A 22300-nucleotide genomic window follows, 5' to 3' on the forward strand; every position below is an offset into this window, starting at 1 on the left:
TTAGTCACTTTGGTGGATGATCTTCTCTCGCAAATGGATAAGGATAAAGCATCCCTTCTTTTTCTTAATCTCTTGCTGGCCTTTGATATGGTGATCCATGGTATTTTGTTGCGTCATTTAAAACCATGAGGGAAGGGCACGGTGCTGTGGCAGTTTAGGTCATTTTTATCACACTGTTCTCTGAAGGTTGTTCCCAAAGTCCTAATGCCTTCATTTAGATCTGTCACAGGTCCTCATTTGGAATATTGAACACAGTTCTGATCGCTGCAGTTAAAGGAAAAAATCTACCAACAAGGATTCTCACCCCTTATGTGGAACATTTACATAAGGGGCGAGGATTCTTGCCCCCTGCCCACTCCTGCTTCCAGATATACAGACTCCCCCCCCCCTACTCCCCACTCCCTTCCCCTACTTGCCTGTGTGGCTCCTGGGTGCTGTGGCTGGCCTGACCTGCAAGGCTGGGGCCTGCACTGAGGCCAGCTTGCCACTGCTGCCAGTCTTCTGAGGTTGCTCCTGCTCTCTGGAGAATGCGAGAGGTGTTGGCAACCTGGAAGAGGCAGTTCCAGCACAGCAAGTGCCAACACAGAGGCCCACTTGCCGCTGCCACCTCCATCAGTCTTCCTAGGCTGCTCCTGCTCTCTGGAGATTGGGAGCAGCTTTGGAAGACTGGCAACCACAGTGCCAGAGCAGCAAGCATTGAGACGTACTCATTGTTGGTGAGTGTCTTCCGAGACCATTCCTACTCCTTGAAGAGTGGGAGCAACCTTGGAAGACTGGCAGCAGCACCGGTGCCAGAGCAACAAGAGGACCTCAGTGCTGGGCTTCACTGCTCTAGTGCCACCACCACTGCTGTGGGCCATCCATCATGTCCTTTATCATGTCATGTCATTTATCATTTCCATGATAGGGACCGCGCCAGTAGATGTTTCACATCAAAAATATTGCAGAGCTTGAATAAGTGCAGAAGAGGACCAAGGTGATTAAGGGGTTGGAACTTTGGTTTTGATGAAGAGAAGGTAAAGAGTCTGGGGCTTTTCAGTTTAGGAATGAACAATGAAAGGCGGACATACCATGAAAACATGTTGATTATATTTTAAGTGTGCCTATAGTTAGTTCTTTCCTGCTTACTCTTCCCCATTATCTTTTATTACAAATATGGCTGGGGAAGGAGGTCTTTTGTTTGTTTGTTTTTAGTAATTTTAACACCCGTGCACATCCCTATTATAAAGCAGATTGAGAGGAAATGAATGAAATGAATGGGAGTGATGGTTAATCCCATTCAGTTTTATGCGCACCCCTTTGCTTTTGATAGCCCCGCAAATGGCGCTGGTGTTATTTTGCTTCATTTTGTTCTTCATTTGGCAAGTGCCCATATTCACACTGGGAGCCAAGGAAACCGATTACATGAGAGTCGCATGTTGTCAATACCAGTTTTTGTTCCCTATTATTTTCATTTCTGTAGGGGGAGGGGGTTGTTCACATTTTGGGTAATGAATATGCATCTTTAGTATGTCGTACCCTGGGATACTTCTCCTTCCTCTGAAGAAATGCTTTTATAACACTGAACCATGAAGTTCCCACCAAGTCCTGTTGATTTTAGTTTTCCTTGCCTTGTGGGTCTCTCTGTCACTTTGAAAATGTGTGCGCGCCATGCAGCTTCATGGAGAAATTGTCGTATTATCATGGGTAAGATTTAATGAACAATACGCAAAGCCCATTACCAAATATTACATGCTATCCTATTTGCTGTGCCCCCCCCCTCACCCAACCCTCAAATTCTAATTCTCCAGTTCTATCAGAAAAGCAATGAAGTTTGTCTGGAATGATTTGTTCAGTACACAATCACGCTGCTTAACGCTCATGCTTCTATTATTCCATACTGATGGTTTATTATCCTTTCTACGGTGCCGTAAATTTGTACAACACTTCACCACAGAAGTCATAATGGTTGGCCGGAAGGCTAGGCTGAGCCCATCAAGCAAGGTGATTGAATCTGCCCAGAGATCTGGAAGCCAGCTGCCCGGAGGAGGGCTGTCTCATGTGTGCAGAGGAAGGAGCATGCAGATATACATTTTCCTCAACCCATTACAGCGATAGAAGATCTCAGCCCAAATTCATGCAAGGTGCTCCATGATGGAATCCAGATAGGTTATAATAATCCAGCAAACCAATCTGTGTTGTTCTGGGACTGGCACAGAACAGAATCCAATGAAAGGGAGAGAGGTTGCTGGGGGGGTTTTTGCAAATATTTCAGCAGGCTGTGCAGTGAATATTAGAGAAGGGTGATGTCAGCCAGTTCCATTCTGGAGATTTTTGTCACAGTCTACAACATATATCATCAAAGGCAGAATGGCTCTGCAATTTACTACATAGCTAGGAGGTGTCATCTTTAGAGACCTTGTGAGATTTGTCTCTAGCTGTGGGACAGATCTATCAACTGCTTATTCCTCTCTGATCAGCTGGGGGATGTTTCCCCTTCCTCCAAAGGAGTCAAAAAGATTAAGCGCTGAAGTGCTTTGGAGACCTTCCTATCAAGCTACTGTTGCACGTTGCTCATCCTGAAACTCTTTACCCAGCGTCACTTCTGACGTCAATTCAAGAATCTCTAACAGACCCACATGACCAACCTAATAGAAATTTTGATTGGCTGCCATTGACATGTTTTCTTTTGGTATCAAGTCATAGCTACAGTGACCCCATGGAGTTACCAAGAAAGGAGACATTCAGAGGTGGTTTGCCATTGCCTGTCTCCACATCATGGCTCTGGTGTTCCTTGGAGGTCTCCCATCCACATACCAGAGAATCTGGTTTCGTTTCTAAGATCTGATGAGACTGGGCTAGCCAGGGCTATTAACCTATAATGTTATCCCAACATCTGTACATTTCCCCTTAATCTTGGTTATTTGTTTGAGCCTCCAGAATTTATCAGCCATTACTTCTAATTGTTGTTGTTTGAGACACACGTTTTGACTGAATTCACCCATAGCCATTCTTCCCTTTTTCTTTTCCCCTGCAGAGATTTATACTTGAAACATTTGTGACATGATTTGTTCTTTGCCTTATCTCCTCCTCCCTCCTTGTAATCTTTATCCCTTAAGATTCATCGTTTTGAGCTTCACATATCTGAAGGAGCCTCATCAAAGTGCATATAGAAATGAATGATGTTCACCTTGACATTGCCTTTTGGTTTTGTTTTATTTTTCTTCATGTCTAATGTATCATTATGCAATTATACTGATTCATATCCTTGGTCCATCAAGGTCAGTATTGCCCACTCTGACTGGCAGCAGCTTTCTGGAGTCTCCTCTTACTACTTGATCTCTTACCTTTTAGCTAAAGATGCTGAGACTTGAAACTGGAACCTTTGGTATACTAGATAGATGGTCCTCAACCGATCCATGTTGCCTCCTAATGAACTGTGAGATAATGTGAAGTTTCAGAGAAGTTCCCATTTACATATGCTCTTATTTCGGATACAGAATGAGCAGTTGTTGCAAGAACAACATTCCATATGGGTAACCGAGATGAAAGCATCCTATCAAGTGGCTCATGCATCATGTTACAGGTTATTGAGAACTATGAGGTCTGATCCCTTGAAATCATCTGTGGTTGACTTGGCAGTTTCAGTAAAGAGTTAGTGTTGCACAGTGGCTAAGAGTATCCACATGAGAAGTCCAAAGATCAAATGGTGTCACTGTTTTTTTTAGACTCAGTGTTCCTGTGATATGGGGATAGCATACCTATAATACAATTTTAAGTTACTTATGTGATTATTTGATTGTTTAATTTATTTAAGTTACTTTTGTGATTACTGTCATCTTGAGGGGGAAGGGGAATGGTTTGGATGAGCACATCTGTTTATGTTTCCTTCTTTACTCTGTAATATTGATCTTATATGTGTACTTTGTACCTGCAGCAGCACAGAGAATTGGCAAAGTAACACTTTTCTTTAGAATGTTTCATTGCTGCAGATTAAGTTAAGCCACAGAATATTGACAGTCCATTTACAGGGATTATCTCACCGCGGATGTTAAATAGAGTATATCTTCAACATAAAAAAAATATTATAAAATAAAATCGATGCCCTAATGAATCTAGAGGTAATCCATTGAAACGATCTATCATAGAACACAAATGCATGCATTGCTAGGGATTGTTTCTCAAACAGTATCTTGCCAGTTATAAAACCCACAGGATGTTGCAGGGAAGTTCCTTTAAGTTGGTCTTTCATTCCCGGGAGCATGAACTGGTTCTTAAGCTCATTTGCCAAAAGATTGGAAGAAAGCCTGAAAATTTATTCAGTGAATATTTGCCTTAATCCTGATTTAATCTAATTGATACTTTGGTTGGTGTATACCATGTAAAAGGATAATGCAATAATTGCCATGTCCCTTTTTGCTTATACAGTTTACTCTTCTGGAGGAAACACCTCAATGCCATTCAAAATGCAACAGGAGATTATGGTGTTTCCCGAAAATGTTGAAATTAATATATATATATATATATATATTACAATACTATTTTTGCATTCTGTGTGTTCTATGAAACTTTTTGTTGCTCCATATAGACCACATTTTTAATCAAGAACCCCCCCACCCCCCAAGTCAATGGTGTTCCACTTTACCAATGTTAAAATCTGGTCACCTTACTATCGCTCATCCACTGTAACCTGCCACCCCCTTGAGCCTTCACAGAATCAGCCTCTCTGTAAGATGGCTATCTAGCCTCTGTTTAAAAATTTCCAAAGATGGAGAACCCACCACCTCCCGAGGAAGCCTGTTCCACTGAGAAACCGCTCTAACTGTCAGGAACTTCTTCCGGATGTTGAGACAGACTTTCTTTTGAATTAATTTCATCCCATTTGTTCTGATGTGTCCCTCCGGGGCAAGAGAGAACAACTCTGCTACATCTATATCAGCGGCTCCCAATTTTCTTAAGGCTGGGGACAGCTAGCAGGGCTTGGGGGGAGAACGCGGCCCGGGGTGCCACACATGTGTGGCAGCTCCACACATGCATGTTTGTGCTGGCTGGCGTGCCAGTGGCCGCACCTCGCTCTCCTCCCTCTCTGCTTTGGCGGCCAATTCGCTCACAACCTGGCGAGCTTCTTGCTGCGGGTGGGGAGAGGGAGGCGTGGCCTCCGCCAGCCCACTGCCAAGGCTTCCGAGGCCCAGTAGCAGGCCATGGCCCGGGGGTTGACGACCCCCGCTCTTTATGGTAGTCTTTTAAATACTTGAAGATGGTTATCAAATCCCCGCTCAGTCATCTCCTCTCCAGGCTAAACAGACCAAGCTCCCCCAACCTTTCTTCATACGTGTTGGTCTCCAAACCCCTCACCATCTTTGTTGCCCTCCTCTGGACATGCTCCAGTTTGTCTACATCCCTCTTCAACTGGGGTGCCTGAAACTGAACACAGTACTCCAAGTGAGGCCGAACCAGAGCAGAGAACAGCAGTACCATCACCTCCCATGATCTGGACATAATACTCCATTTGATACAGCCCCTATTACATTTACATTTGTCCCTATTGAACTTAATTTTATTCAGTTTAGCCCACCTCGAGCCTATCAAGATCATGACACAAGGAGTTAGTTATTATCACGAGATATCCTACTATCATATATCTCCCAGCCACCTCTAGCAGCTGCTAGACATCTCAGCAAATAAAAATATGGGAGGGGCATTATAAGTTTAAATAAAAACATACAAATTACACTGCAGTGAGAAAAAGAAGAGTCGTTTTTTTCTGCCTTGCTTTTCTCTACCATGGAGATAATCTAAGTCAGGGGTAGTCAACCTGTGGTCCTCCAGATGTCCATGGACTACAATTCCCATGAGCCCCTGCCAGCATTCACTGGCAGGGTCTCATGGGAATTGTAGTCCATGAACATCTGGAGGACCACAGGTTGACTACCCCTGATCTAAGTGGCTTGCAATCACTTTCCAGTCTTCTCCCACAACACACAACATGTGAAGTAGTTGGGGCTGAGAGACTTCGAAGAGTAACTGTGATTGGCCCAAGGTCATCCAGCAGGCTTCATGTGGAGGAATGGGGAATTAAATACGATTCTCTAGATTGGAGTCAGCCATTCTTAACAACTATACCATTCTGGCTCTAAAATGTTAGTCCTCAAACAGAGGACATAGCAGATATTAAACTGATAAGAACAGTTTGACATTTAGTCAAGAAAATGCTTTGAGATGGAGTTATGAACATAAAAAGGCAGTAAATACAGACAATCCTAGAAAGGCAGGTAAAGGTAAAGGTATCCCCTGTGCAAGCTCCGAGTCATGTCTGACCCTTGGGGTGATACCCTCCAGCGTTTTCTTGGCAGACTCAATACGGGGTGGTTTGCCAGTGCCTTCCCCAGTCATTACCGTTTACCCCCCAGCAATACTAGTACACAGCAAGCTGGGTACTCATATACCGACTTCAGAAGGATGGAAGGCTGAGTCAACCTTGAGCCGGCTGCTGGGATCGAACTCCCAACCTCATGGGCAGACTGCATATCTGCATATCTTCAGACTGCATATCTTCAGACTGCATTCAGACTGCATATCTGCTGCCTTACCATTCTGCACCACAAGAGGCTCTAGAAAGGCAGGTACAGGCACTAAATGCAAGATATCAACAGTAAATGTAATTAGAGCATTTTTTTGGCACGATCTTAACCAAAAGGCCAAGAAGCAAGGCTGGTCTGGCCTTTCACACAGACAGGCCAATGCAAATATTTGGGAATAAATTATTAGGAAACCTAAATTTCATAATCCAGTAAGAAAAAGGTATACCAGATTGCCATGGCAAATATATTTCCCGGAGACCAGCGGTTTATAAAATGTATTGTGCAAAGTGGTTGATCCCTGGAAAGAGCAGTTTGTCATCATCAGATTTAGACGCGTTATATCTAGAACCTGCTGATGTCTATACTGCGACCTCTTCTTCCAGGAATCCTAGTAGAAGGTCTAGCTAATTTCTGAAAAGGATGAGGACTGTAACGGCCTTATCAAACAGCCGCAGAGCTCGTTTTGTTTAACCAGGCTAGAAATGAGTTTTTCAGGTGCTGATCTTGACAGGTCAGCTGTCAAAAATGGATGTACGTATCCATAAATTCATTGATCCTGCAAACTGCGCTCTGCCCGCTAGAGCAAATGGAAGTCAGAATTGACACACTTATGAACAACTGCTATGGTTGGAGGCTCAAAGAGGCTGCAATGGTTGGAGGCTCAAAGAGTCAGGAAGAGAATAATGTCATTTTGATAAAAGGTTTCCCTCGTTTTTCAACCTTCTCCCTTTCATTTTTTTATATGCACAGTTTTAGCCTGATGAACAAAACAGACTGTCGTTTTTATTTATTTTTTTTGCTGGTTAGTATGTAATGGGAGAAGGCCATTAAAATGCCTTTGAGATATTGTCCTCCCCTTGGACCCAACTGTTTAATATGCAAGAAGTAACTTGTAGCTCTTTTCTTCCTTTTGAACCAAACATAATACAGAATTTTACTTATTCTGGCTTATTTCCAACCTGCCTTTAAGAACTCCCAGCCTTGTTGGTGATTTCATTTAAATGCACCAAATGTTAAGTCTTAAAAATGAGAGGGCTGATTCAGCTAAAGTTAGTTATGAATGAGTCCTTTAGCCAATGGGAGCTTGTTAGTCACAACTCATTTCCTCCACTGATTTCAATGGGATTTAGTCGCAGCTAAACTTAGATGGTTTGGGACTTTGTGTTTTGGGGGAAGAGGCCGGAAGGCTGAATCGAGCAATACATCAAATGGTTTCATTTGATTTAATAATTGCTTTCTACTTTTGAAAGAACAAGGTAAAACAATGTGCAATTGTCCCAATTTAAGATCTGTCTGTTTGCTGAAAGAATATCTTTGGTGTAAAGAGAAAATGGGATCTAGGAAGATATTCAGTAAAGCCATGTATTAATTAAAATCATGGAGTAGATAGGTTTGGGCCCCTGCCAGCGAATGGGAATTGTAGTCCATGAACATCTGGAGGGCCGCAGTTTGCCCACCCCTGTTCTAGATCCTTCGTTGTCACCCTTTCACCACATTAACGAATGCAGTTAGCTGTGAAGTCATTTACACATGTTCTACAACCATACCAGTTTACAGATTCGATAGTGTTTTTCAGGTTCTCTCTCTCTTTATTCACATGAGTGAATAAAGGATATCATGCATGCTCACATATACCTCTCATTTGTTATTCTGGCTCATTAAAATTCCCTTCTCCTCCCTCTGCATGCATTAACTAGCACAATTCCTCTTTTTTTTTTAGAGGTAGTTGTGTTTCAGGGACAATGGTGCCCAGAAGGTCTTCCATAGCAGTGTTTTGTGTAGAAATGCTAGTAATGTAGGGCACATAGCCTTCACCTCATGCTCTGCTTTATCACTATTGAGGGCCTTTACGCATGGGGATCTTTGTTGCAAATTGTTTGCGGAATGAAAAATCGCCATTTAAAATAGTGGAATTCGTCGTTATGCATACCTGCCTTTGTAGTGGAATCAGTTGCGTTTTTTAGCGTTTCCCACAGGCTTCCAGTCTCGGCAGAAATCGCTAGAAAGGAAGCGCTATTGCCAAGCTCGTCCCGCCCCTGGCCGTCAAGCAGCCAATGGGCAGCCGTTAGCATGCTCCCAAACAGCCCCTTTCCCTTTAAGAAAGGTTTTTTTTTAAAAAAAAATAGACCCATAGCAACGAATCTAGGTAGATTCGTTGCAACGGAGAGACCCATCCAGCTGCCTAATGTGAGCTGTCGTTTGATCGTATGATCGTTGCCACGCTGCCTCGAGTGATAAAAAAAAAATCCCCCCCCTCTCACGGGCCCGATTTTCGGCTGAATTAATGTGTAAAAAATAAAGGGACTATTTCAGCAAACGGGCTATTATGTGGTTTGTGCTTAGTGACTAAAGGTAAAGGACTGAAGCCAGGGAAGCCTCTAAACAGAAAGAGGCTCGCTGGTGCGTTTATCCCCGCTCGCTCGGAGAAAAAAAAATGGCGATCGCTTCGCCGGAAGTTTGGAGGACAGGCTCAGGAGGAGGGACTTTGAAGAAACCGCAACAATGGTAACGCACAGGTCTTTATCGCTAGTGTTACAGATTGTTTGCAAGAGTGTAGCGCTTTCCGGAGGGTGAATCCACTTTTTGGGATTCCCCTGAAAGCGCTACAACGAAGCGCTTTTTGCTGATCGGTTTCAGGAGTGTTGCAGATTGTCTACGACGTCGTGCGTTAAGGCAAATCAATAGCGTTTCCAATTAGCAACCATTGTGCGATTTTGAAGCCGTGCAAAAAGCCCCTGACTCTCTTGCATGAAAGCAGTTGTCTTATTAAGCATATATTAAGTTTGGCATATTTGGAAGCAAGTTTCATTCTGTTCCTTCCTCACTTCTATAGTTGCGTTCTTCCCAAATGTTTATCCCACCAAACAACCTGCAAAAAAGTATACATATATGTTAATCTGGAGAATATTCTTACCCCAAGGCCTTTGTGCTGGTGTAGAAAAGCTCCTCTCCCAAACATTTTGTAGTGGCAAAAGCCATGTTGTTTCACTTTGCTGAAATACCTAGAATTTGAAAACATGCTTGCACATGAAGCATAGACCTTTTCTGCACAGGGAACTTTGCTTTCTTGGCTCCTGTGCAAGAGCAGAAATCCAGGGCAGATGAAGTACACTGGGCCAAATGCTCCCCTGCATGAAAGCAGGAAGAGGCAGGACTATCTGCCCAGGCTCAAATGCCAAAAAAGGCTGAACAACAAAGTATTTTTAAATTATAGAAATTCTTGTGTTTAACCAAAATGAGTTCCTAGATACAATACCCATTTTCATATGGGAAACCTTCCTCAGTGGTTATTTCCTTTATAATGGTGGCTAGTTATATTATTTTACATGTCTATTTCAAACATCAATCTTCAAATGGGCGACAACTCACAAAATAAGAGGGCTAATTGACATGCTCCTCCACATACAGCCACCTGGGTGACCTTGGGCTAGTCACAGCCCTGATCGTGCTATTCTCACAGAGCAGTCCTATCAGAACTCTCTCAGCCTCACCTACCTCACAAGGGTGTCTGTTGTGGGTAGAGGAAAGGGAAGGCTGTTGTAAGCTGCGTTGAGGCTCCTTCTGGTAGTGAAACGCAGGGCATAAAACCAACCCTTCTTCTTCTAAACTCATCCCAGATTAGGACAGATGACGATGGTGAATATGAACCATTGTACTTGTGCATTAAAGCTGCTCGCTGTTTTGACTCCTATTTTCTGTTAACATCAGCCAATCTTGGCAAAAACAATCTTGTCTCAAGGAGCGGTCCTTTGTCTTTTCTTAGGTCACTGCATAAGATATATTGGGGCATGAACCGCTGCAGTTGCACAAATGTGATGTTTAGAAAACAATTTTTAAAAGCTCACACTTCACAGTGGATGCAGAAAGCCTTTCCTGTCATTTCCACTAATAATTCCATATCACGACAAAGTGACATTGTAAGCTGAGGACTTTTGCAGCTCATTCCTAAGCGGAGCATTGCTTTTCTGAGTTTGCGGTCTTAGAAGGGTGTAACTCTGCTTTGGATGGTGCTGTTTTTGGCCAGGAGTCCCAATGTGGTTCCCCCAAAAGGCACATAGTGTTTTGGATATTAATTTAGATATTCTTTCAGTTGTATTTTTATTATATGTTAGGAAAGGCACAAAACCATGGCTTAATTGTGAAGATGTAATGGAGCATCATAAGTTTTTAATGTTTTTAACTGTGGCGTTTATAGACGATGCACATGTCACACACATTGTTAACCTCTCCGAGCCATAATACAGGCAGGGGCGGTATATTAAAACTAATAAATAAATACATTTCTCACCTGGAAGTCTGTTCTCCATTCCAACCACTGTAAGCATCTAACAGTGACATCCTGAGCAGAGTTACACCCTTTGGGGGACTTGGAAGGGTGTAACTCTGTATTTTGTTGTTGTTATGTGCGAAGTCGTGTCCGACCCATCGAGACCCCATGGACAATGATCCTCCAGGCCTTCCACCCCAACAAGACATCGCAAGAGTCTTCTCCAGCACCAGAGTTCAAAAGCCTCAATTCTTTGACACTCAGCCTTCCTTATGGTCCAACTTTCACAGCCATACATTGCAACTGGGAAGACCATAGCTTTGACTAAACGCACTTTTGTTGGCAGGGTGATGTCTCTGCTTTTTAGGATGCTGTCTAGATTTGCCATAGCTTTCCTCCCCAGGAGCAAGCGTCTTTTAATTTCATTGCTGCAGTCCCCATCTGCAGTGATCTTGGAGCCCAGGAAAATAAAATCTGTCACTAACTCTGTATTGGATGACATTATTTATTTAATGAATTTATATACCGCTCTTGCCTTGCAGCTCTATGTGGTGTACAACATATGTTTGCATTCTTTTATAAAGCATAAACATTAAAAACCTTAAAACAATAGAAAAATCACTGTTAGAGCTTCGCCTTGCAGGCCCTGCAGAACTGGGACAGCTCCAACAAGGATCCGATCTCTTCTAGGAGCTCATTCCACCAATTGGAGGCCAGGACAGAAAATGTCCTGCCTTTGGTTTATAGCATCTACTATAAGGAATGTTCTTTCTCACTAAATCTCTTACCAAAGTTATTTTTTCCAGCTAACTCAAGATTAACTGGTTTGATTCCCTATCCCACCCTCCCGAGAGTAGTAAAATGAACCCATACCTTTTTTTTTTTTTTTTTTTTTTTATAGAAAGTTTTTATTTTATTTTCCAGAATTGAAGAGTTGAAGACAGTAAGATACATGCAATCTACATTGTTAATACAGAAAAGGAGAGCTATACTCTTCATTTGATACACTTGGTTCCCCATTTTTAATCCCTTTTGTAAATAGTTCAGGTAAGGGCCCCATTGTTCTTGAAAGACCTCTTAGTGTCAGTTTGACTATCTTGGTAAGATCAGCTAGTTTATTCACCCAGTCTTCTGTCGAGGGTAGTTCTTACGTTTTCCATTTCTTGGCCAATTCTAGTTTTTCTGCCGTCGTCGCATAGAAGAAGAAGCTCTGTATGTGGGTTAGGAAGCACTGTGGAAAAACATTTTGGTTCCCTGTTTCAATCTTAAAAACCCTCTTCTCTCCATTTAAGATTATAAACTGGCTACAATATTATGGACTTTTACCCAAAGCTTATAGACTTTTTATAGACTTTTTCACGTTTGCACCACATTTAAAAAGAGAAGTCTACCTTGTTACCATCATTTCAACATTTGTTTGCATAGTTTCTGATAGTTTTAACAATCATAAACAGTTTATACTTAACGTAGTCCTAGAGCCCTCCACATTTTCACTAGAAAAAGGGAAAAAGGAAAAAAAAGAATAAGCCTGCTTAATTGTACAGAAAGAAGAGAAACAAATATGTATAAGTATACATTGTTAATACCAGAAATAATAAAATGGAGTCTTCATTAATTAATAGAATAGATTTTTCGTTAGTTATATTTACACCTCCTCAGTTAAAAACCTTCTTTTAGTTATGCATTAAATTTAGGCTGAAAGTCACTACAGAGATATGCTAGATAATTCAAATTCAGCTATCATAGGAAATCTAAAACCCCACACTATAATATAAGCCCATTCCATTAGGTGTCTCCTTTTAGTTATGCTTTGATTTTGAGCTAGTAGGCAGTGCGAAATTAGGTTTAATAATACAGATTCAGCTTACTTAAAAGATCTTAGACCCCAGATTAACTTCTTAACTAGTTATATTGCCTATATGGCTACATACAGGAGGTAAAAGAGGAAAGGAATTTCGACCACTGTGTTGCATTTCCATTCCCCAAGCTTCTTAAGGAGGTCTCATTTCGAGGCTTATTACGTCTTGTAGCTCCCGTTGACTAATGTTCTGTCCTATTGGTCTTTGGCTGGGAAAGTACAGTTGTAGTCTTTCCCTCGAAGTATACATCGATAAATCTTGAAGCAGTTGTACCTCCTGGACTCCAATATCAGTACAGATGTTTTTCCATGAAGCTCCTTTCAATCGATTGCTTTCACCGCAGATCCATATGTCTTTCTTGTGTATTGTTGCTTTGGAGTGGCTATATATCTTCTCAGGTAGGGTGTCCTTATCTGAGCTGCAAGACTCTGACATCCCCTTTTCCATCTCCATAATTTCAGATTCCTCTTCTGCTGGTAATTTTCCATCTTGTTTAAAGCTATCATCAGCCACTACCATTGGTTCATCATTCCTGTTAGAGACTTCTTCCTTAATGCCTTTAAACTCCATGAGCATATTTTTAAGTGAACCATTTAGAGATTCTTTCAGGTCTTGTGTTTGTTTATCTAGAAGATATGCAAATTTTTTAAACGAAAACATGTTCCAGGTTTGGAATTTTGTTAATCAATTATGCATATGTTGTTTCCAAAATATATTTGCAATTTTGCAGATAGCCAGTAGAGGTCCTACAGAGTCCTAACGAAAGCAACAGTCTGTTTTGAATTAAAGGAATGTTTCTAGAGCTTAGTTCTCGCGAGATTCCACGGCTCTAATCTCTCTTATCTTCGAAGACCAAAAACAGATATAATACTTATTAGTTTGAGTTGATTTAAGTCCTTCTTCGCTTAGAAAAGAAAATTAGCCTGCCTCATGATGAGGTGGCATCAAGCAGAGCCAGAAACGGGGGGGAAAGTATAGACGGAGAAGCGGAAAAGCACTTGCATCTCTGCGTTGATTAATGACTCAATATCTTGGAATTTGGCTGCTTCACCCCCTCAGTGGTAATAAATCCTGTCACTCTGGCTTGTTTGGATTAGCGAGAGCAACTCTCCACGCCGAGAGTTCATTCCAGGGAAGAAGGTGCCGAGGGAAACCCCACTCACTGTTTGTAGGCTCGATCTGATGTCTGCCAGATGTTTTCGCTCCGGAGTTGTAGTGAGTTGAAGGTCTTGCTGGGAGGTGTCCAATTATCTTGGAAGATTAAAATAAGCTTTGTAGATTGCAGAGTTGAAAAAAGAAGAAAAGGAAAAAAGATTTTAAGATGGCGGACGGCGCTTGCTGGACCCTGTGCACACTGAGCTTACGTTCCAGTGGGAGATTAATTTCCCTGCGGAACAGAGAGGCCCCAGAGATTCACAAGGAATTCCTGAGAAGATTTATGGTTGGGTTAGCGTACCCAAAACCCGATTCTGTCAATCACAGCAGTGATTGACCCTCAGTGGAACAGGAGCTCGAAGTAATCGAGCTATCCAAGTGCCATGGCTCCGCCTCCCTTGAACCCATACCTTTTTACTGCCTATTACACAAATTGGAAAGCACTTGTAGTTGAAGAAATGAGATATTTATTATTAACAAAGCCGATAGCTTTCCACAGGAAAGTCCAGCTTTCATTCAGCTGGGACACCTTTCTCTCTTTTGCTCTATGACTATGAATACATATAGGTGCACGTTTGCCCCCACTCCAATGGCGCAGACATAATTCTCCACAGACTGGACGAGCGACTATTTGAATAATCCTCCCTGTTGAACTGAGGTTATTTACCTCTCTACAGTTTCTTACCCGCCTACAGGAACCGAATTCTATACAGTTCATTCTAGTAAAATAGGGTCAGCCTCTTCCTGATGATAGAGAAAATATGGCTTGTGAAATAAGCAATATTTCACTCAGATTTATCAGTATAATCTTTTTGACATAAAACCTTCTTGACATAAAATGTAGCTGAATTCGGTTCTCCTTGATATTCTGTATCCTACGCATTCCATAAGAAGATACTTGATAGATATTTTAGAATTTAGGTGGTCTCTAACAGATTCTTGTGTTATTTTAGATTTAGGGATTGATGATCATCAGCCTTGGGTGGCTCAGAAAGGGATACTTTTTTATTATTGCAGTAACTTTAGGAGTCATGAGATACAAGGGCACAAAAATTGGATTAAAACAAATCCTGTTATTCATTCTCTCACACACAGAAGGGATAGTCTGTTGTTCAGATTTTCGGAAGTGTAATAAATATAGCACATACTAAAGATAGACTCTGCAACTCAGAATGCTGGTGGCTGGCACCTAAGGGGGAGAAAAGGATGGAGCATATGGCTGCATATGCCCTCAATTTTTGACTGGTAGGATTTTAGCAGACTATGAGTGTTTTTCTTCCTTTTGTTGCTAAGGTACCATTCTCGGGGAGGGGGGCTGGCACAAAGTGCCCCCAGGATCCTGAAGTGTATTGGCCCATATTGTTTTAAGGTACTTGAAACAAGATGGTTCCCATCTGGCTGTCTTTGCCCTTCAGGAGAGCAGTTTATAGAATAAACCAAGGAGCTTGCTGGTCTATTTAGAGAATCAGCATTCATGACTGTTAATGAAGATGAAGGAGAATTGAGTTTTATACCCCACTTTTCACTATTCAAAGGAGTTTCAAAGCAGCTTCCCAATTGCCTTTCCTTCCTCTCCCCACAGCAGACATCCTGTGAGGTAGGTAAGGCTGAGAGAGCTCTGAAAGAGAAACTGTTCTGTGAGAAATAGCTCCGAGAGAACCATGTCTGGCCCAAGGTTACCCAGCTGACTTTCTATGGGAGAGTGGGGAATCAAACCCAGATCTCCAGATTAGAAGCCACCACTCTTAAACACTACAAGAACCAGCCTGGTGTAGTGGTTAGGAGCGCTGACTTCTAATCTGGCAAGCCGGGTTTGATTACACGCTCCCCCACATGCAGCCAGCTGGGTGACCTTGGGCTCGCCACAGCACTGATAAAGCTGTTCTGACTGAGCAGTGATATCAGGGCTCTCTCAGCCTTACCTCCTTCACAGGGTGTCTGTTGTGGGGAGAAGAAAGGGAAGGTGAATGTAAGCCGCTTTGAGAAAAAAGAAAAGTGGCATATAAGAGAAAAGGTAGATAATAAGGTAGAGAAAAGTGTCATATAAGAACCAATTCTTCTTCTTCTATACCAAGATGGCTGAATTTTGGGTCATCCCTCAATATTTCAAGTAACACTGTATGATAGACTTATTGCATTAATATCCCATGTGTTTAGATGTTTTATGTTGCCTACTAACACTATGGGAGTGGGGAGGGGGACCGGAGGCTACAACTATTCTGCCACAGCTTAGCAACCACATCCATTCTGATTTCTTGCCCATTGGTGGCAACTGTTGCTCTCACAGGCATGCTAAACTTCCATATATGCAGAGCTCAGAACATAGAGTTCTCCTCTGCCTATCGAGGGCAGGCCAATAATACCTTTAGGCATTGCTTGAGGCATGGCGTCAGTATGAGCAGCAGCTTCTACTCTTGTGGTTTGAGGCCGCTTACAAGAATGGTTTTAAAAAACAGCTGTTTGCAAGTGTCGCTGTGTCTTCATAACGTGATGTGCATTGGCTGGGAGAATCCCAGCATGGCCTCATGCAAGAGTTGGGGAGAATATTTAAAATCGCCATTCCCAAATACAATGGGACAGGACTGAGGCCAATGGGAGAAACATGAGAAGAGGATAGTAACCTATTTTCTGATCATGTTTCTTCTCATGAAACCACCTCAGCTACTACGCCAGGTTGTCCATTCACACAGCTACCAAAGTTGAATGGGATAAAACTGGAATAAGCTGGAATGAAAGGGGAATACAGCTCCCAGTGACACCAACCTCAGCTTGCTTAGTCAAAGGGGATCTGGAAGGAGGGCAGGTAGGATAGAGAGCTTTGAATACGGAAGAAGGATAGAGAACTTTGAATAGGAATTGGCATTGCACGACAACTTGAGATCTTGGCTTTGTAGAGGAAATGAAATTCTGATTGTGGTTTCTGGTTTCCATCACACTCCTGTAAGGTGGATTCGCTTCTCTTCTTATAGCTTTCGGCATGGTGTCATTGTACGATCTTAGCCTTGTATGTGATACATCAGATGTACATTAAGGAACAAGCTACAGATTTTGCAGACCATCACTGATCCATGGCAAACAGCTCATATAAGTGTGCCTTAAGATGAATGGGAATAATTATGAAAACATAGAGGGAGAGATTGAGCTCTGAGCCTAAAGCCACCCATAAGCAATGTGCAGCAAATTGACTTGCTGAAATGATAGCTTTAACAAGCCTAGAAGGGAAGACATGCAACCCTAAGTTCTTGTGATTTCTTTAATCCCTTTAGAGCTTGATAATTATGATCCTGACAATTTGGTGCTAATTGAACATCGTGATCTTCTTGTCTCTGGGCCTCTGCTTGATGTTCATACCATTCCTTTATGGCAGCTGTTAGAAGTTTCTTTCACAACCCCTGAAATGTCTTTTCCTCTGACACTTGCTCTTTTTCCACTTGCAGCTGGCAACGTGGGATTCCGAGAAGGGGCTGAACGGCAGTCTGCAGGAACGACGCCTGGGCAGCGACTTGCAAGGATTAACACTGAAAGTGGTGACTGTCTTGGTATGACCATGTTTGAGTTGAGGAAGCAAAATACTCAAAAGTGATGCTCAGTAAAGGGATGCATCCAACCGTCCTTGACCCTTGTGGAGCAGACTTTCCCCTCTCACTGTAGACCATTGACCCCCTCTCCCCTTCCAAATTTGTTCCTGGAGATCAGCAGACCCTTTGGGAACAGCTTTGGGGGCTAAGTGAGGACCTGTAGTGAGACAGCATAACCAGTAGACATTGCTGGCCCCTCTTCTGAGGATTTCAGCCTTTGGAACTCTATGGATGGATATACCCCACTGACTTCTTTTAAAGCCTTTCGTTTATCCCCCACCCCCTCTTAAAGGCTTCTCCTCTTGTCTCCTCTAGCTTCATGTGCCACTTGCTAAAGCAAGAATAGGGCTTCGTAGATCCATTTCTCCAGTTTTTGTAACAGCAGTGAGATTCGTAGATGTCTAGGGGATCTGAAAATTGTGCCCAGATGCCATGAAACCAGATGAAAAGGAAGCCTTGGAGCTCTGTACTTTTAAATGTGCTGCAGAAGAGAGAATTGGAGTGGGTACAACTTTTCTGCACAATGTCTTCTACCTGCCACAATTCCTCATTCCATGTAAAAGATTCAGGAGCCCGGTTTTCCTATACATTTGGTTACCTTTGCAAGATGTTTTCAATGTGTTGTGCATAGGCTGGCATGCACTCTGCATAGTTTGACTAAGGCAGGCTTTCTCAACGTTTTTACCATGGAGAAACACCTGAAACACTCTTCAGACTTCAAGAAACCTCAGAAGTTGTGTGATGATGTAGAACAGGGGTAGTCAAGCTGTGGTCCTCCAGATGTTCATGGACTACAATTCCCATGAGCCACTGCCAGAAAATGGTGTCAGGGGCTCATGCGAATTGTAGTCCATGAACATCTGGAGGACCACAGCTTGACTACCCCTGATGTAGAATACAGCTGGAAAGCATAGCTGTGTACACAGCCACCCAGAGCCCCTCCCCTTCCCACTCCCTCCAGGCCCATCATTGGCCATTTTGGGAGGGCGGGGGGGGGGGCAGTTGACATATCACCCAATAAATGTCTAACATTTTAAAAAACATATATTAAAAAATCAGTTTATTCCCACCCATTCAGGGTTTCATAAAACACTGGTTGAGAAAGTGTCAATGGCTAGTACAGCGGGCAAATCAGCTTTCTTTTCTTTCTTTTTAAAAGGTTGTCAATTCGCACTGAATCCTTTCACAAGATTAAGTGCCAGTGAATGATTACAGAAATGCACAGTTAGTGAAAGGAAATGGGTGTTGTGGAGCTGCCCTACATAGATTAATTTAATTAGTTTTCTATTATTGAGCTGATTCTAGATATTGAAGGGCTCTGGAAGGGTGCTTACAGAACTGGGCCTGCAAGCGACATCGTCTGTTGGGCCAGGACTTCTTTGGGAAATACCTTCAATCAGAACTCATTTTTTTTTCTCACTCGCTAAGCTGAAGCAGATGGCCATTCGGTGTCTGCCTGGAATTGCAAAGCAGAAGTGGGCTAGCCACACAATTCTAAAATTTGTTTTGTTTACAATCAATCCTTTTCTCATGTCACTTATCTCAGTATAATAAGGCACTTGTGCCGCACTTACAGGCAGATTTACATTACAGAGTTGTATCGGTGTTATGTGGAGAACGGTGCCAAATGCCCATGAGTTTTGATTTATCTGTTAAAATTACCATGTTCTCTGAGGGAAAGCCTTTCATTAAATCACCAAGCAATTCTCCTCAAAACTGCAAGTGTTTCTCTGTCTAGGACACTATTCATTGCTTAGATGGGGTCGTGTAAAGTCCTGCAAAGCTTTTTGAAGTCTTCAGGAACTTGTGCTGTTCCAGAGCAGGGACACAACACACAACTCCCTGAACTTCTCGACCTTAGGAGGCGTGAAATTCCTGAGCCAAACCAAATGCTTCTTCAGCCAGTTGTTGTTCCATGACCCATTTGACAAACAGACATGGTGTTGGGGAACTAATGTTCTCCCTCTGGAGTGGAAGACATCTGAAGGGCAGGTTTTCTCATCCACTTCCAGAGAGGCAGGAGTTAAACTTAAATGCAATGCCCTCCTGGGGAATGCTGGCATGCGCTCTGCAGCCCCTCCCCTCCAGTATTTCTCCTGCCTCGAGTAAAAGGAATGCAGAGATCTAGGAACTCTACTGCTGAATTTGATGAGCATTATATTTTTCTTCCTTTCCTCCATTGTTCCTTTTTAAATTTACTGTCCATTTTTTCTTCCTCTAATTTTCGCTAGTTGATTTGTTTGGGCAAGGCTAAGGGAAGAGATTACTTCATTGGCCACAATCATTTGGCTGCAGCAGTTTCTTTTTTGCCATTGCACAATTGCGGTGGCCATTTTAAGGTTTATTAATTTATCTAATTCCCCTTGGAACTGAGACATGGCTCACTTTGACAGAGAGGAGGAGTTCTTCTCAGAAGGGGACCAAGCGGATTCTCAGGGGGAGACATCAGGCCTAGTAGGCAATGCCCCAAGCCAGGCTGCAGTCATCAGAACCAGATCCTCAAAACATTCCGTCAAAAAAAGAGTAGGGCCATGTTGGAGTCCGAGAAATTTTTTCCTATTACAGAGAGTGCTCCCAAGCTGTACCCTATGCCTCTATTCATGTACCTCCTGGCCATCCAGGTTATAGAGAAAGTCCCAGATTATGAGCACTCCAAAGGGATGTATTCCTTTTTCTTTACGGTCTCCATGCCCAACGGGAACTGGGGGGAGATTCTAGATTTAACATTTTTTAACAGGGTAATAAACCTGCACAAGTTCAGAATGGAGACTTTGAGATCCATTGCGGAATCATTATACCAAGACGAGTTCCTAACTTGGATGCATCTTAAGGAGGCTTATTTCTATACAGGGTCCATACAGGCTATCTAGTCCTACACCCTGATCACTGCAGAATCACCCTAAAACATCCATAAATATATGTCCTACCACTGCTTAAAGACCACCAGCGAGGGGGAACTCACTACCTCCTTAGGCAACCGATTCCACCGCTGAACTATTCTGGCTGTGATGGAATTTTTTTCTTGATATATAGGTGGCACCATTCTAAAGGGTAAAGGTATCCCCTGTGCAAGCACCAAGTCATGTCTGACCCTTGGGGTGATGCCCTGTAGCGTTTTCATGGCAGACTCAATATGGGGTGGTTTGCCAGTGCCTTCCCCAGTCATTACTGTTTACCCCCCAGCAAGCTGAGTACTCATTTTACCGACCTCGGATGGATGAAAGGCAGAGTCAACCTTGCGCCGGCTGCTGGGATTGAACTCCCAGCCTCATGGGCAGAGCTTTCAGACTGCATGTCTGCTGCCTTACCACTCTGCGCCACAAGAGGCACCATTCTACATGTAGTTTAAACCCATTACTGCACCCATAGTTTAGTGTAGTTAGTATAGATATGTCTTATGCATGTCTTATTGGGGTAGATGTCTATAGGTAGCCATCTCTCCAGTGACATTTTCTACTTACAAGTTAATAATGTTCCCGGGCGCTGTTTGTTTGTCCCTCTCTTTAGCAGTATAGTACATACCCCCAGTACTCTGAACATGAAAGGCCTCCAGTTTACTGCAGCTTCTGCAATAGATATACTTGCAAAAACAATGCCTAACTTGGAAGTTATTTGCTGTGCTGAACATTATGACCTCAATATGTTGCTTTCCTTCCTTCTCAAAATGGTACAGGAATGCCAGTTGCTTGTTTGTAATGTCAAATCTGAGTTGAAAGAGACTGATGTCTGCAGTATAACAAATGCGAGCCCCCACTCCACCCATCACCAAAATTCCTTGCTTTTCCTTTGTTTTTTTTTCCTTTCCCCTTTGATCATAATATGTTAAAATAGATGCAGACTGCTCACCTGAGTTCTTTAGTACAGTCCCTGCCCCATCTGTTATGATTTCCCTCCCTTTGGCTATTGTACCTCTTGAACATAGTTCCTCTTTGTCCTGGAGGTGAGCCATTCTGCCCTAAAAACACATCAGCACTACTTTGACCATTTCTGCATTAGGAGACATATCTTGTTTTAGCCTTGCTTTGGATTTGGATGCTGTGAGTCAACTCTAGGCTTTCTGCATTTGGGCTTCCCTCCCCTTGTTTCCCATGCTGAAATTCATCATATGTGTTCCACATCTGAGTAGAACAGAGGCAACCTCCCATGATGCTTTGTTCCCTTCCCTTTTTCTAAAAACGTTTTCTTTTTTCCCCCCAAAATGGTGCCTGCTTGCACCTTTCATTTTGTTGTGCCCCTAAATTCTACCATTCTGTGCCCTTGATTGCCTCCCCCCTAGTATACTAGAAGTGTTTTTTTAATGGAATGTGTTACAACGTTGCTGCAGTGCAACTTGGAAGACTGTCACTGTTTTTATTGCTAAAAACAGCATCGTAACATGATAACCCAAGAGCCTCTTGTGGCACAGAGTGGTAAGGCAGCAGATATGCAGTTTGAAAGCTCTGCCCATAAGGCTGGGAGCTCGATCCCAGCAGCTGGCTCAAGGTTGACTCATCCTTCCGAGGTCGGTAAAATGAGTACCCAGCGGTAATGACTGGGGAAGGCACTGGCAAACCACCCCATATTGAGTCTGCCATGAAAAAGCTAGAGGGTGTCACCCCAAGGGTCAGACATGACTCAGTGCTTGCACAGGGGATACCTTTACCTTTACCTTTTAAACATGATAATCCACATTTTTTAAAAAAGAAAAAGGCTGATGCTTTGGGCTGAAGGGAGGGAGAGTGAGGAAGGGAGGGGGAGGGGATGAGAAAAGGGTTGTGCACAAATGTCTCAAAATGGCAATTTGGAGGGGGGAACCAAATGCACACATTTCTCCATTGGGCAGCCCTGAATTAGATTCCACCTTGACCAATGAAATCATTGTAACTGGGAATTTCCAAAATA

At 42.8% G+C, this 22300-nt stretch overlaps 1 protein-coding gene across 12 annotated transcripts in view; it reads left to right on the top strand.

Moving 5' to 3' along the window:
• The window catches only part of GRID1 (glutamate ionotropic receptor delta type subunit 1), a 982837-nt gene that overhangs the window by 867895 nt on the left and 92642 nt on the right, over window positions 1–22300 (top strand). For 11 of the 12 annotated variants that reach the window (XR_013233727.1, XM_077350620.1, XM_077350625.1 and 8 more), the window contains one exon: window positions 17279–17380. Coding sequence is in view for 11 of the 12 variants with exons in the window: in XM_077350620.1 (XP_077206735.1) it covers window positions 17279–17380 (102 nt within the window). In the remaining variant the exon portion in view is untranslated. The remainder of the gene's footprint in view (window positions 1–17278; window positions 17381–22300) is intronic. The other variant, XM_077350621.1, reaches the window with a different exon arrangement.

Source organism: Paroedura picta, chromosome 8 (assembly GCF_049243985.1).
Source record: "Paroedura picta isolate Pp20150507F chromosome 8, Ppicta_v3.0, whole genome shotgun sequence".
In the NCBI taxonomy this organism is placed as follows: Eukaryota; Metazoa; Chordata; class Lepidosauria; order Squamata; family Gekkonidae; genus Paroedura; species Paroedura picta.